We start from the raw sequence: 16027 nt of genomic DNA on the forward strand, positions 1-16027 counted from the left end.
TGGAACGGTATAACCCGGGTCTAGTTCACTTGCCAACAGATCGTAGGGAAAACGCGTGTAAAGGTCGACGACCCGACACTTCCTCGATGAGAAATGCCTGTCAGCTGTTGAAATCGTTCAAACGTTGAACGAAATGGCGAAGGAGGAAGGAGGGGGGGAAGTCTGCGCGCGTGTATCGGCGCCTGTATTTTCGGCACCAAAAAGGTACAAGGAAGTGGGCAGAGAGAGGCCCTGCTAACCATCGACGATACGAGTTATTCGCTCGCGACACATCTTCGCTCGAAAGTTAATGCACCAGGGTGAGACGAGATTTAAAGTCCTAAAATTCCTTCCTTCGTGATCCGTAACACCGAAACTAACTTTTAACGAACGATTCCTTTCATTATTACGTAAAAAATAATTTATCACGTTGAAAATTCAAATTAATATTATAAATTTTACAATATTTGCAATATAATAAATTATAAATATGTAATAATTACGAACACGAAAGAATATAAAATCAAAAAAAAAAAAAATGGAAGAAAGTTAATTGTTAAAGAATTTGATATTAATTATGATAGATATAATTAAAATAAAAATTCAATATTATGAGAGAAGGAGAAAAAAGGTTGTTAATAGATCAAATAGGTGAGAGAGAATATAATCCCGTTTCGAGGTCTATTTGGAGAAGAATCTTGCAGTTCCAAGTTCTCTTTGTCCACGAGAGGGATTCTAACAGAGGCGTCGTGGACGTATCGCATGTATCTCCAGGAACCGTCTCGTTCGTTTTTCTGGAGCAAAAATGAAATTCATCCGACAAGCGATGCGTGGAATGTCGCCGTGAGTCAGATGCGAGCGAGTACACGTTCGCACGCCCGCTAAAATTGGAACTGCTGGCGTCATAAACGTAAAAAGCCGCGCGTAGAAATGTGCTTTTATATCGCATTTTCGCCAATTGACCCATTCCTCAATTTTGATCAATTCCGACCTCTCGTCGAATATACCTGTTCAATCCAGACCAGAACCAGCATCGCTTCAAGATTAGAAAGAGGAACAGAAATGTATCGAAACAGCGATGAAAAAAAGTTCAAAAATCGAACATTTCAACAATTTGTCTTGTATTTGATATTTTTAAGCGGAAATAGCGTAGAATTCGATGCTAAAATGTGTGATATATGAGATACGAGATAGATTTTGTATCAATAATAAAACAATTATAAATTGGCGGAAATGAAAACGACACTGATATCGAACACGATGTATGGAAAACTCTTTTTTATTTTTTATATATTAAAAAAAAAAAATCATAACGTACGCATCACTTGTCGTAGAATGAGATATCCTTTACGTGTACATTCATGTCACTGAACGTGTTAAATGCAATTTTCACATCGCCCGGTAACGTTGAAAAATAACAGAGGAAACACTAAGTTGGTCCAATTAAAAACGGAGAGGATATTGCGAGACCGTTTTCGTTGCCGCGCCACAATTTTGTAACAAAAATATTTAACGGTATCGACGAAAAAAGGAAACGAATGCGAAATATCCGTAAACTCGATACGCGTAATCGAACAAAAATGAAATATCGGCGATCATATATATATATTGACGAGATCATTTCCGGTAATTAATATGCACGATTGACGGTAAAATTAAGATTAAGTTCATAAATTTGAACGTGTTCCTTTCTTTTTTTGTCAAGTTTCACGAGAAATATATTTCTATTAATTAAGGAGGTGAAAATAAATGAAAAGTTTTATACCAGTCGAATGATTAGATTCTTGTATGGCATGGTAATTATGAATTTACTTTAGAATCGGTGCAAAGTCGAATGAGTAACGAGCACAGAGTAATTAATGTGGCTTGAGGAATAAAAATGCAGAGCGAACATTCCTTGAGAGCATACTATGGTTCAACAAATTTTTTTCTTCATTTTTTTTTTTTACATTTGTTATACGTGATCATTTAGAAAAATTGTATTAATATTAGAAAGATAGAAATATCGTTTTTAAATCATCCGTATTAATATCATAATCATAATCAAGAATATTTTTGATCTTAGAAAAAGTTTTGTCGTTAATAGATCTTATAGACATAAAAGCAAGATACATATAAGATAAAAATAAAATTATGTAAAATATAATTTAAAACTTGAAATATCAAGGTTGATTCTCAAGGCCGTAGTTTCGGGGTCATACAATTCCTTTTCACTTGGGAGGATAGCCAACTTGGAATTACGGTCTTGCTCATTCGTCACGAACATTATTACAATCGAAAGGTTCATAAGAAATAATGTTATAACGCTCATAACCTATTGTATACGATGAAGAAAAAACATAAAAATAATTTCTTAATCTTACTAAAATTAGAAGTACCGTCAGTAAAATTCAAAACAGAAGATACACAGGGTATCAATAAATCATATTTTCTTATTTTCGATTATTTTCATTATTGGTAATTCAAAAAATGAATCAAAAAACAAACTAAAACAATAGTATCAGATCCTAAAATAAAATATGTTTAATCAAATATGTTCAATATAAGCACAATAAAAACAATTACAATTACCAAAACAATTACTCAAACTTGATCACGACACAAGATTAAGAAACTTGCATATGGCGGTAACTATCGGACAGAAGCGTAACGAAACGAAAAATCTCCAAAGGAAAGAAGTCCAATGAAACGCAACTACGAAAAGAAATTGGAACGTTATGCTACGTGGAGGGAGAAACAGTGGAACAACGGTGCACTCTATCGGAGACGCTTCTCATTCAACTTCGCGACACTGATCGACATTTCTCGAGGGATTTTCTTGATCGGGATTAGTCTGGACTTTTAGAATATTGAAGAGGTTGTTCGATCGCGGAAAGAAGCGAGGAAAAGTCGAAAAGGAAAATAAGAGTCGACGGTGGTATCCATGCATTCGAAGAGTTATTGCGACTGTGCAGGATTAAACCGATCCCATCCTGAATCACGATGGATGGAGGAAAAATAAAAAGGAGCGAGACGGCGGAGAAGAGGTAGAGGGAGAGCGTCCTTCGAGTGATTCACCAGGTTTGCGGTTAGGTTACTTCAGTCTATACGCCGGCAGACGAGTACGGACAAGTGGTTCTCATCACTGACGTGAAATCCAGTGGTCCTTCCAACGTGGCGAGACTCTACAAACTACTGTATTTCTCGATTTTGACTGACAATGAGTATCTCAACGGAGAACTAGAGATCTTTCACGTGTATACATATAATTAATGTACATGTGAAATGAATAACGTAGACTTCATATTTCAATATGTTATTTTAAGTATACCTTGTATTATTTTATATATATATATATTTGAATAGACATTCAATATTTTATATTTAAATTTACATGAAAAGATATACGTCAAAAAATACGCATATATTAAAAATTGTATGGATCAAATATAGATATTTTTAATAAGTATGTACAGTTGGTCTTGCAATATACATTTAAAATCTTGATCTGTACTGAGGCCTGGCAGCTATGAAGCTTTCCCCGTTGAGCGACTTTTTATAATGTTTATATTTGAATGCGATCGTTGAGATATTTATGCATTTATATTCGATGTATGTATACAATTATAAATCTTCGCGTTATGAAAGTTTTATCTTTTATTCATGTTGAAATTTTTGAATAAAAGAGATTTAACAAGTGAAAATTCGACGTATACAAAAAATTTACATAAGAATAATATTTTTTTTCAATTGTAAGAGCTTAAAAACAATGATGATAATAATTCCAAATAAAGATAAATCTTATAAAGGATTAAATTATTCTAAATTTGAATTATAGATAAGTTATTTAAATATTAAAAAATAATTTGAATTAAAATAAAATTTATATTGAACTTATAGAGATTCCTCATAGCGAATTGGAAGGAAACAAAATTTTTTTCATATAAAAGTTTTTAAATTAAGAGATTTGATTGTTTGATTGATGGATAATAATAGTGATATAGATGTAATAATAGTGATATACATTATTGATTGAGCATAGACATGAATATACTCATATTATGCTACAGGATATAATTCACCTTAGTATTATCTATCATAAATATCGATACCAGTCATTTCTCAATAATAAACTTAAATGTTTTGCTTCTATTCAATCATATACATATATCTTTATCCTCTGCTCTCTTCAAGTTCCTTCTACATCATTCTTTCTGCAATTTCTTTTCTTTTTTATGGCTTATCCAATATATATATATGTTTCTTGCAAATATCAAATATGCAATTGTAAATATCTATAAATAATAAACTTAAATAATAAAGAATAAACTTCAATGAAAGATATAAATGTATTTTACTTGTAATCTCTTTGTTTAGGATCCTATATATATATATATATATATATATATATATATATATATATATATATGTATATACTATAATCAATTAAAAGTCAATTTAAAAGTTTGTTAAACATTATAAATGAGTTTTTTTTTAATAAAATAATATACTAAATTTCATTGTTAAATTGATGTATTCTATACCAAGAATATTAAAAGCAATTTTATTGTTAATTTGAAAAATATTATATTCTTTATAAGTTTTTATGATATTTATGATATAATAAACTGCGATAAAATATTTTTAAAATATTTCTTATCCACTTATTATTATTGTGCTACTATAAATAATTATTATATCATTTTATTGAAATCAAGATATCTATTGATAACAACTTTTCTATTTTTACGCGATAAATAAATGAAGATATGCAATCAAATAAATTAGTTATATAATAATTATATATATATAATAATGAATATTACATTGCAGACTAATTAACAGAATTTTTTTTAGAAATTTTTTTAGAAAGAGGAGGAAAAAAAACTTTCGAATGAATCTATTACAAAAAAAAGATTGTTCTCATAGCAATGGCGATAGTGCCGTAAACGAAATCGTATTTATTCGATTTCAATTGATATGACCTGCTTACCAGAACTAGTTACAATGAAAAAAGCCGAGAAACTAGAGGAAACATCGAATACCGTGGAGAAACGTTACCGTATGAGTAATCGTTACGCACAGCACGTCGACGAGTTTTATCAGGAAAACAGATCTACCGTGTCTCGATTGAGAAGTCTCTAAAGAGAAGTCTAGACGAAAGAATAAGCCGGGAATAAGGGTATATTCCTAAAATCAGCGTTGAAAAGGAGCAAAGGAAGAATCGTGTTGTGAATGGAAGACTCGACGAGTCCTTTCAAGACGAAGAAACACTCGAGCCGTTTCGCTTCAGTAACCGCGGTCTTGGTTCAGCTCCTCCCGGATTCCTTTGTTTAATGCCTTATTGCGATATTTTAACACGGTTCCGCTGTTGCCATGCGGCTCCACGCTTACCCTGTTCGTCGTGTGTCGCCACAGTCCGCCAAGAATCATCTTGCTCTATACACACGTTGCAGTTATGCAATCGAGATGTTTTTTTCTTTGGGATTACCTGTCCTTTTTAGGAGGATCGATACTATGTTTGTGTTCCAAAAAAGAAAAATTTCGATATCGTTGAAAAAAAATTTCTCTCGTAAAAAAAAAAGAAGGAAAAGATGTTTCGAATTGTTTTCGTCACTATTTTATCCAGAACTTAACCTATATTACGTGGATTGAAATTTTTAATTCACACTATAGAAAAAATTCGTCGAAATGATTGATTTTAGAAGGAAAATCAAATCGATTTATAGTGAGTACATGATAACTTTATGGATTTTAATAATAATTTTTTTTTATAATATATATTTTTCGTATCATGTTATTTTATATTTTCAACTGCAAGATATCCTAATCGCAAGATTTACAGAACAAACAGCAACAGAGTGTTAAAATTGTACTGTCGACTTACTTCCACGGGAAGAAGATTTAATAACACTGTTAACAATGTAAGTGAGGCTAGGAGTGAAGTTGAAGAAGAAAGAGCCTTCTCCAAGCAGCGCAAATAATAGTTTGCAAGAAGCGCGGATATCCGGCGGATGCTCGTATGCGTAAATGTTCTATGGCTTGTGTTAGACGTTAGAAATAAACTACGTATTTTTTTTAACATTCGTACTTTGCAAAAATAAATTTTATATATTTTATAAAAATTTTTTATAAAATATGTATTTAATATATCCTCTTAATCGTGATAATAGAAAAATAGATTAAAATTGAAGAAAACTTTTTATTTTTAGATCATAACCTAAAAATAGTTATTGATCTTTCGCAAGTTTAAGCATTGTTTACATCATTCCATCTTATCTGTAATAGTCTATAAATTAACTTTTAATTCATTTTTCAATTTCAAAATGAAAGATTTACAAAAAAATTCAGATTCACATTATTAATATATTAATATTAAAATATATTAATACAAATATCGTTAACTAAAAATATGTAAGAAGCTAATTTATTCACTAATACATATTTAATAAAAAGTAACAACGAATCGTTAAAAAGAGGAAATCTTTCAAGATAAATTACATCAAAATTATCATCACGTGACGGGTTATTTCAATCTCACCATTTAACAGGTTAACCATCTAACTTTACCACAAAGTCTAGCATCAGCAAAGTAAAATAACGAACGTTTGAACCCAGCTGTGAATCCTTATGAAATAGCTGACAGGTTTTGTCGAGCTCGCATGGATGTTTTAATATCATCCGCGTAATGAAAACAAGTAAAAACAGGATCCAAGTGACACCGGCGTCTAAAGTGCAGCTGCAAGTGGATGAGCGTGCAGTGAATTCCGAGTGCGTCTAATTAAAAGTCATCTGCATATTTATGGAAGGGGAAGCGGGGAGAAAAAGCTGGCAGGATTAACAGTTGAAGGCAGAGAAGAAGAGGTGGGGGGAGGAGGAGGAGGAGGAGGAGGAAGATGGTGACGTTGCTGTTGGTATATTAAAAATAAAGGGTGTAACAAAGAAGCGGAAGAAACGTCTCTGGTTAAAGTGGCCGTGTTTACTACTTTTTATATCTCATTATGAGCCGATGTTCTTCCTACATGGAATTTTTATCCCGCGTAGCTTGTAAACGACCAAAGTGATTACGCGTACCTGCTAAGTTTTTTTTTTTTTTTTTTCTTCTTTTTTTCAGAAGTTGGATGAAAAAGGGACGCGGATATATTCTTTCGGTGAAAGAAAGCCATGATAGAATTGCTAAATTGAAAGCATTTGCATAACAAGAACGTTTTGAGGATGACGCTGATGTTTCTCAACGCCTTTTACGTGATAATGTGTGGCGTTTATAGTTGTTCGTTTGATTATTTGTTATTGTCGAGGATACTATTCTATGTAAATTGTGCAGTTTGTCGGTTAAACGGAGGTGAAGAATTTTTTAATGTTTAACGCCTGACATTGTTCCTAGATTTATATATCGATTGATGATTTTTGAAGATTTATAAATCCATAGAATTCTTTTATGAAGAATAAATTTAAATTCTAGGTTTCTGAGAATGTATACATTTTTCCATCAAGTATTTACAAAAGTTTTTGTCAATATTTTTTTTTAATTCTTTGATTAAAAAATTTTTTTTGGCATCTAATAATAATTGTGATAAAAGTATTTTAATGAAAAATATTTTAATCTATAAAAAAATTGCTAAAACAGAGTTTTGGTTAATTTTTTCATATTCTTTATTTCGTAGAATCGAAAAGAATTGCATTAAAGAATGCCGACAGCGATAATTGCATGGTTCGTGACCAAGAAGTATATTTTCACAGACGACTGTACCGGAGTTTCGCGGAGAAAGAGATTTCCGGGCTCCTTTCAATGAACGGCCAACATTCTCATGGTGAGAAAATATATTTCACACGACGATGATCATTCTCGCGTTTCTCTTCATTTTTTTTTTACCAAAATTTCCAAAAATTTATTTAAATCCAGGAAATCCAATAAATTATTTTGAAATCGAAACGTTATTCTTCCACATTTAATTTTAATTCTAAAAAACGAAATCTATTTTTAGAAATTTCTCGAATAATTTTTTCATTGCAGAATTTCATGCAAATATATTAGACATTCTATAATATTCTTTAATATTCTATATAAAATATCTACGAAATTAAAATTTAAAAATAATTATATAAATACAATTTGTTTATTTTATAAACATAGGTATGATGTACAGGTGGCAAAGGACGACAACCGCCTCGATGATTAATTCGCATCACGCGTATACAAGCGCATAATTGCATGCCCTTTGCACCATGGTTGAATACGAAACAGAAAGAAACATTGTTTGCGAACTGTCATCGATATTAATTACAAAATCAACGTCTTTCACAGGAAGAAAAGCCGGGAATACTTATGATCGCATTTAACTTTAAGGACTGGAAAAAACAACCAAGTAAAATATTTTTATAATAATGAATTTCTTATTGATGTTGAAGAAAAATTCAATCTGATGAAATAATAATGTTTATTTATAAATTTTAATAATTATTAGAGAACAGAATCTATCAAAATGATTTTTATATAATTTTCTAGCAGTTTAGCATGTGTCATTAGAGATTAATTAATTTATTTTTTAATTTATTTTCTTTTTGTTTGTTGACATATAATTTTGATGAAGAAACTATTTTTGAAATCAATGATAAATAATCAAAAATTGAATCTGAATTTTAATTGTTCAGTTTAAGTTTTTATTAAAATATATTTAGATTGAAGAAAACAAGAGGATAGATATATCATAATTATTTTAAAAATATAATTTTAAAAAAAAAATAATTAAAAAAAAATATTTTTTATTTTTAAATACTTTCTTCCTTTCAAACAAAATACAATTAATAAAAATTCTCTATATTATAAGAAAAATGATATGCACAAAAAATAGATTGATTTTAAACACTTGTTTCTGATTGACATTCTTGGAACAAATGCATGTTTGAGTAATTACAATGATTAAATCAGAAAAATTAAAAAAGGAAACTCAATATCTCGGTTAAAATTTCGTGTGTTCATTCATAAGAGGAAACAATGTCAACAATTTTTTAATATAATACGATATTCAATTGAATATTTATGACAATGATATGAAAAATTGTTAAAAAAGAAATTAATATTTAATATATGAAATCTAGTTGTTTTTAACATGTTTATAAATTTTCAAGATTCATAAAAATTATTAATTTCACTTATATTTCATTATTAATTAGAAACTTTATTAAAACAAGGACAATATTTTACGTATCCTTGATTTTCATAAATTAAAATAAAAATCTATATTTTTCTCCTTCACAAAATTATATAAAAAATATTCATTACTTTCATTAAACTTTCCATTATTTGAATAAAATAAAAAAATATTTAAATATAATTTTTCACTACACGTCAAACTTACCAACACAATCGTAACTCGTCCCCACTGATCTATCACGATTATTCTCTTCTTTCTCTCCTATCAGAACACTATAGATCACTATATGCGAGACACTGAAATTCGATTAACTGTTTGTTATCTGTCGAACAACTTATGCCAAGTGTCTCTAAAAGCCACGAGAATCTAAAGAAACAAACTCTATCCCCAACCTACTTGCGCGAAAACTTGGAGAGAGACATAGAAAAAGTTTCGCCGCGAGTTCTTCTAAACCGATTATTACTATCGACTAGGGAATTTTTTATTCGCGAGATTGCAACCAGAGAAGGCGAAGAGTCAACCGGAATATTGACCGGAAGGAAAAGAAAATGTGTTACCGACAGGTGAGAAATTGTCGGTGTGCCTTCTGTCAGACGACTTCACAAACGAGTGACGAACGAGCGAATGGTCGGAGGATCCATAGGCATCGACTCTTTTGCCCGAGGACGAAGGAAGAGGTAGTCACGGCGCAGGTTAAAGCCCCGTCAGCACGAGAGAACGAATAGAAAAGTTTTCGAGAAATTTGAAATTGCGTTTTTATTGCGACAGTTTTTTGAATGATTTTTTTTATGATAATTTATAAGTTAGATTGGACACATAGATTTATTTTGGAATTATAAAAAAAATTTATTAATATAAAAAAATTATTGATTTCTTAAGATAAAAATTTTTATTTGAACAAATAAAGGGAATTTTGAAATGTTTTTTTAGATTTTTTCTATTGGATTATTATTTGATATGAATTTGTTTACTTACGATTAAATTTTTTCACTATTAAATAAATTTCATTGCTTTTGGAAATTAATTTAATTTTTCTTTAAAATTAAGGAAATTTTAATGTGAAGTCAGTCTGATATCCATATATAATTTAATTTGTATCTCTTGTAATTAATTTTTGTTCAATTTGTTAAATTATTGTTAAATTTAATTTTTTTAAATTTTTGTATTTTTTCTTTTAAATAAATAGAAAAATAATTTTTGTCGTTCAACATGTACAGATATTATGTTAAATCTATATTGAAATTTTTTTTATATTAAACCATATATCAATTTTAATCATAATATTGAAGTAAATCTAGCAATCAGTATGAATTTTATTAAAAACAGGAAGAAATCTGATAATATTTCTGTTCGTTAGAGTTTCTACCCTACCACGAGAGAGCTTTATGTGCCACCGTACTCTTCCTGTTAGGATGCACTCGACAGCCATGCTGGTTCAGACATTTCTATCTTTCTCCCACTTCAGACCATGCAACCCGGCTTTCAATTTTATTTCGTTCCTCAATCATACACCGTGCTTCGTCCAGGGATGCTGCAATGCGGCTCTCCTGCCTTTGCATCGATTCCACCAACGGTTACCTTTTTTATCCTCTCAACCAAATAACCAATCTATAGATTTCTTGACCGTTTCTTTATTACTTCGACTAAAAAAGAATCTGGAATCTTCTATTTTTATATATTGAGAAATCTATGCGTAGTTAAAGTTTTTTCTGGAAACATTATTCTATTGTATTATTTTTTTTTTAAATTTAATAATGTATCGTGTGAAAACTTTGATTTTATATTTTATCAAACTTGGATTAGAATCAATATTTTTGAAATATTCGTTTTTTGATAATTTATATCTTTTTATAAATTAAAATTAATAGAAATTTAATGGATGATTTTTAAAGATTATTGAATCATAAAATATCGGAATTTAATTTTTTCATATAAAAATATTAGATATAGACTTGTAAGAAAAAAGAATATTTAAAATTTAATTTTGATATTTTTCAAGCACAAAATGATCGATCAAAAATTGTTTTTAACAACATGAACTTTCACGCACATATTAAAGATTACGCTTTCATTAATTGATTAACGCCCATAACGCTAACATACTACGTATCACGATTTTATCTATCTAATGGATCTTAGAAAATTCGAAATAACCAGAAGTAAGTGTTCCATGTCTGATCAAAATTCTTTACCGTGATCGCGTCAGCTCGAGCATAAGTAATTGCACCTAAAGTGCCATCTAGCGATGCACTCAATTTGCATTCAAATATTCATACAATTTTTATGTATATTAAAGAATCTTTAAAATCTTTAAAAATCTTAAATGAAATGAAAATTGAAAGTTATATTTTAATTAAATTTTCTTCCCAACAATTCTTTAAACATGTCATAATAAAGAATAACATTTCAAATATTTAAGTTGATATGATTTGAAATTTCGAAAGAAATTGCTTAAAAATTTTTTCTATTCATATTTAATGAATGTGAAAATTATGATAATGTTGTTTACCAGTTAAAAATTTAAGACTTTCACGATCTAGCATCACAGAATTATTGTTAAAGTATGTTAGGTATCTTAATCGTGCTCTTTTAAAACAAAAATACCGATATTTGCGAACATTACAATTCACTCCATCAAAGATCGAAGGATACACTGAGAAGTTCAACAGTTTGTGGTAGAACAGCAAACAGTCGGGAGCAACGTTCGGGTAACATCGGACAAGATCGGGTAACAATGTTGTAGGCCCAATAGGGCTTAAAGTTTTAAGCCCCCACTCCTTTAATTTCGCTGCCCGCAGTTTTGCCCTCAACACTGTTCAACCGCGCAATCGCGAGCGTTCGTGATCAAAAAGTCATTCAACTTTAAATTTCTATTTTCTTTTCTATTCTTTTTATATTTTATACGATTTTATAAGTATTTATGATAAATAATACGAAAACTCGACACTTATTATACTTTTACGGCTGTTGTTATTCCCATAATTTTTTTCTTTGCCAAAGAAGAAGGATAACTTCATCCTTTAACCTCAATTTCAACTAAGCATGGGTATAATTCGAATTATTATTACTTTTACGAATGTTCTCTATGAATTTATTTCGTATAAAAAGAAAGTCTCTAAGTTTCTTTAAACTATATTTCTATTTCAATTTTTTTTTTTCAAATTTTCAGGATTTAATTTTTCCTTGCAAACGTTAGTCACGATTGATTTAACTCCATCCATAGCTGCAACGCTGTTAAATATTCGACAACGATGTGCCATACGCCACGTGCCCGCAACACGCTCTTGCAATTAGGCCTAGGAATCGCTATTGTGCCGCAGCTTGACCCTCTCAAATAGAATCTCGACAATGGGAATTCGAGCAATTTGCCAAGAGGAACTGGCCCAATTGCGCCGCGATCATGAAATTGAACAAACTTTGCCAATGAGATTCTCCAAATTGACGTTCAGTTCCATTTCGCTTTGTTAATGAACGAACGTCCGTTTTATTCCGTTTCGATCCTTGCGGACAATCGATCATGCTCGATGCTTACGAATTAATCAGAGGAGAGTTGTTTAATATGCAGCAAGCGTTTAATGAAGTAAACAAGGAGCTATAAATGTAAGAGAAATATAAATGACACAATTTTTTAATCGTATCATATTTTGCATGTGCCATGAATAATTTAGAAAATTTTAGAGGCAATTAATGTAAGATTTTAATTTATGATTTTTATAAATTAGGATTGATTATTTTAATGCACATAAATTGTTTGTTAATAAAATAAACAAGATAATATGAAAAATGGCCAGGAAGATGAATATTAAAGAAAAAATATAAAATTGATCAATAAACAATGAAATTTAATAATGATACAATATTGAAGCATCGACAAAGAAGAGACTTAACAAAAAGCTATTTGAAAAAATTTGTTACTAAATGAGATAAAAATTTATCTAAAAAAATCTTTTAAAACTATAAATATCGAATCATTATATCCTTTTCAATTTTATTTAAATAATTATCTTCTAATTTTTCTTTTTTATAAATTTAAATAATCTACATACAATTGAATTGCTTATTATCTGGCGTTTTCACCTAAGACTACTTTCATTTAGTAAAAATAATTATTTTTTCTAAAAAAGTATATAAGATTATACATATTAATAATATATTCTATATTGATATTCTAAGAAAAGCGATGGATGAATCTTGGCGAAGGAATTTCGTGTAGCAAATCAAATTTGTGAAATTTTTCTTTGAAAAGAAAGAACATTCACGAAACAAGTGGCAAGCAATTTATTCCGATCTCCGTCCCTGGAGCAACAAGAAGCAGAGCATGACAGCGCCACGAAGAAAGACTGGACACAGTTTGTTGGCATCAGGTTATAAAGAGAAGTACGAATCATTACGAGATTCGTCTTTTCCAGTGCGAAATTCTTTGCGAGACGGTATTCACCTTACTTTCTCGAATGATCAGATACACATCTTTTACCTATTGTTCGACAATTCATCAGAAATATCAAGATCTCAAAACATAACCTAAAATTGACGATAAATTACTGTCCTCCATAGGTAAGATAAAATGCAAAAAAAAATAATAATTTAAACATAAAATCATTAGTTTTTTGAAATCTTGATAAAAAATTACGTTTTACATTGATTTCAATTTTCAAAAAGTATTGTTAATATTTAAAAAAAAAAACAGAAAAATGATAAATCGTTTTTAGATTAAAATATATATTAATAAAATTTAATTACTATTTTTATTATTGAAATTATATAGAGAAATAATAAATAATTTTCTAATGATAATCAAATTATACCAATGAAATATATTATTATTGTAAATAATAATTGTGAATAATTCTTCTAGGCAAACGATATTAGAAACACGATATACATGTGTTGATTCTGTGACGAAAGATTGTTTAGGAATAGAAACTGCGTATCCTCCATAAAACAGTTTCACATTTAATCCGACCTGAATATTCGAGAATTTCAAGAAGAATTCATGCTTCTTAGAACGAGAAGTAAGAGTAAACACATCGAATAACATTCTCTCCGATTTATTATTAACATAATTTTCAAATAAATAATAAAAGCGTGACTTTTATGCAAACAAAATATATTCGAACGTTGCATTAAAAAAAAATTCTCTACAACATACAAAAATTCTAAATCTCTAAAATCCTTTATGATTTGATATAAATTCATTACGTAATTAATTACTTTCATTCATTACATTATCATAGTACGTGTCATTAAAGATTAATTAATAACTGATTGTGAAACCAATGAAAGGCATTATTGAATGGAACTCATTCAGATAAATATACAGCGATAAAAGGCATAAAAAGATTAAAGAACGTTTTATATAATTGTATTGTAATAAACAACTATATATATGTATATATATCCTAATTAATATATTGATATTCGAGTAAATCTAATCGAATTAATAAGAACTTAACGTCCCGATAATTTTGCATGGATCTGTTCCACGACTCTATAATTATTCGCTTCGATTGTTCTATTCGTGATACGGAAATTTTCTCCGTGTCACGGCAACGGATCAACCAAATTAATGGAACATAATTAAAAATGCTTCTCCAATTCAGAAATCATCATTTTCTCTTGAATCTCTTTTTAATTTGGTAAAATAATTGTAATTGTATTTGTAATTTTTATAATTTGTAATTTTATATCTATATATATATTTCAAGTTCTTTGAACAAATGGTAAATATGATTAAATACTTTATTGCTGAATATTAAGTTACTCGTTTAAATTAACCTCTCTTGGGATGCATCAATATCAAAAATCTTGTAAAATAACTTTCAGACTTAGTGTAATCCTAACATAATCTTTTTGAATATTTGGAAACAAAGTGAATAGATAAGATGTTCCCTTATTAAAGTTAAAACTTCTTAAAAAGAAAAGTATTTTGATGACATTAATACATTAATAGTAACAATGATTGTTTTATCATTTCAAGAATAAAAGATTAAATTATTTTGAAGAATGTATCAACATCTTACATAGCTTCAGTCAAGAGAAGTATATTTTAAAATGACATTCAGCAATGAACTATTTAATTTCATTTTTAAAAATATCTGGGCAAACTTCTTATTTATAAAATGAATTATTTCATTTACTCTTTGAAAGAATAAGAAGAATTTTTTCTACAAATCTTGAAAAATATTTTAAAATATTCAATATATATTCAATATATATTCAAAATATTCAATATTTATTCATATTGTCATTAATTGTATGTCGTACAAAAACTGAAAAACATTTAAAAAAACATCACGAATATTATTATAATTAAACACAGAGTCGTTAAATATAGTAATAAGTAACTTCTGGATAATAAAATGAACGTGGAAAAAATAATTTTCTGCAATGTTTTCTTTTCGTGGAACCCAGGAATTTGAATATTTGCCAAGTACACGTGTACTCGAGTACAGTTTCGAACACTTGAGGAGTGTGCTTAAAGCAAGGGGAAAACATAGACAAAGTCAAGAAGCATCTCCCTCATTTTGTAACCCCAAAAACTACACTCGAGGATACCTGAAAGTCGGCAAATATTCGATTTCAATTTTCACAAAGCTAAATCTTTTCTTTCTTGTGAAATCATTTTTTTTTTTTTGCAATATCAAATATATATTATCAGTCGAAAATGTGAATCCTTTTCGAATCTTCCTTTAATTTGTCAATATTTAAAATTAAAATTTAAAATTAAATCGTTCAACAAATAAATTTATTTCTTATTTTATTTTATAAATAATTATTCTTTCTATTTATTTCTTATTTTCACAATAATAAAAGATTCCTAATTTTATTATTACATTATAAATAATTTCTAATCTATGGCTTTTGAAATGAATCTAATATCAAGCTATATAAATACATGCACATTTTTCTAATTA

The 16027-nt window shown here is 29.0% G+C and overlaps 2 protein-coding genes and 1 long non-coding RNA gene across 5 annotated transcripts in view; 2 read left to right on the forward strand and 1 right to left on the reverse strand.

The window, feature by feature from the left end:
* The window catches only part of LOC100577977, a 35954-nt gene extending 27529 nt beyond the window's left edge, over positions 1-8425 (forward strand). Inside the window, exons 1-3 of one of the 3 annotated variants that reach the window (XM_026445343.1) lie at positions 6406-7300; positions 7623-7769; positions 8106-8425. In XM_026445343.1, the coding sequence (XP_026301128.1) occupies positions 7174-7300; positions 7623-7769; positions 8106-8134 (303 nt within the window). In that variant the 5' untranslated portion in view covers positions 6406-7173 and the 3' untranslated portion in view covers positions 8135-8425. Of the gene's footprint in view, positions 1-6405; positions 7301-7622; positions 7770-8092 lie in introns of those variants that run through there. The other 2 variants (XM_016912812.2, XR_003306122.1) reach the window with 2 other exon arrangements.
* LOC724192 (titin) overlaps positions 1-16027 on the reverse strand; it is a 71470-nt gene that overhangs the window by 44459 nt on the left and 10984 nt on the right. The gene's annotated exons all lie outside the window — the stretch shown is intronic.
* Positions 11858-14680, forward strand: LOC102656214. The gene is made up of 4 exons (XR_001703514.2): positions 11858-12159; positions 12283-12713; positions 13287-13667; positions 13969-14680. It is a non-coding gene; the product is annotated as an uncharacterized LOC102656214 (long non-coding RNA).

The sequence above is a fragment of the Apis mellifera genome, linkage group LG1 (assembly GCF_003254395.2).
Source record: "Apis mellifera strain DH4 linkage group LG1, Amel_HAv3.1, whole genome shotgun sequence".
Taxonomy (NCBI): Eukaryota; Metazoa; Arthropoda; class Insecta; order Hymenoptera; family Apidae; genus Apis; species Apis mellifera.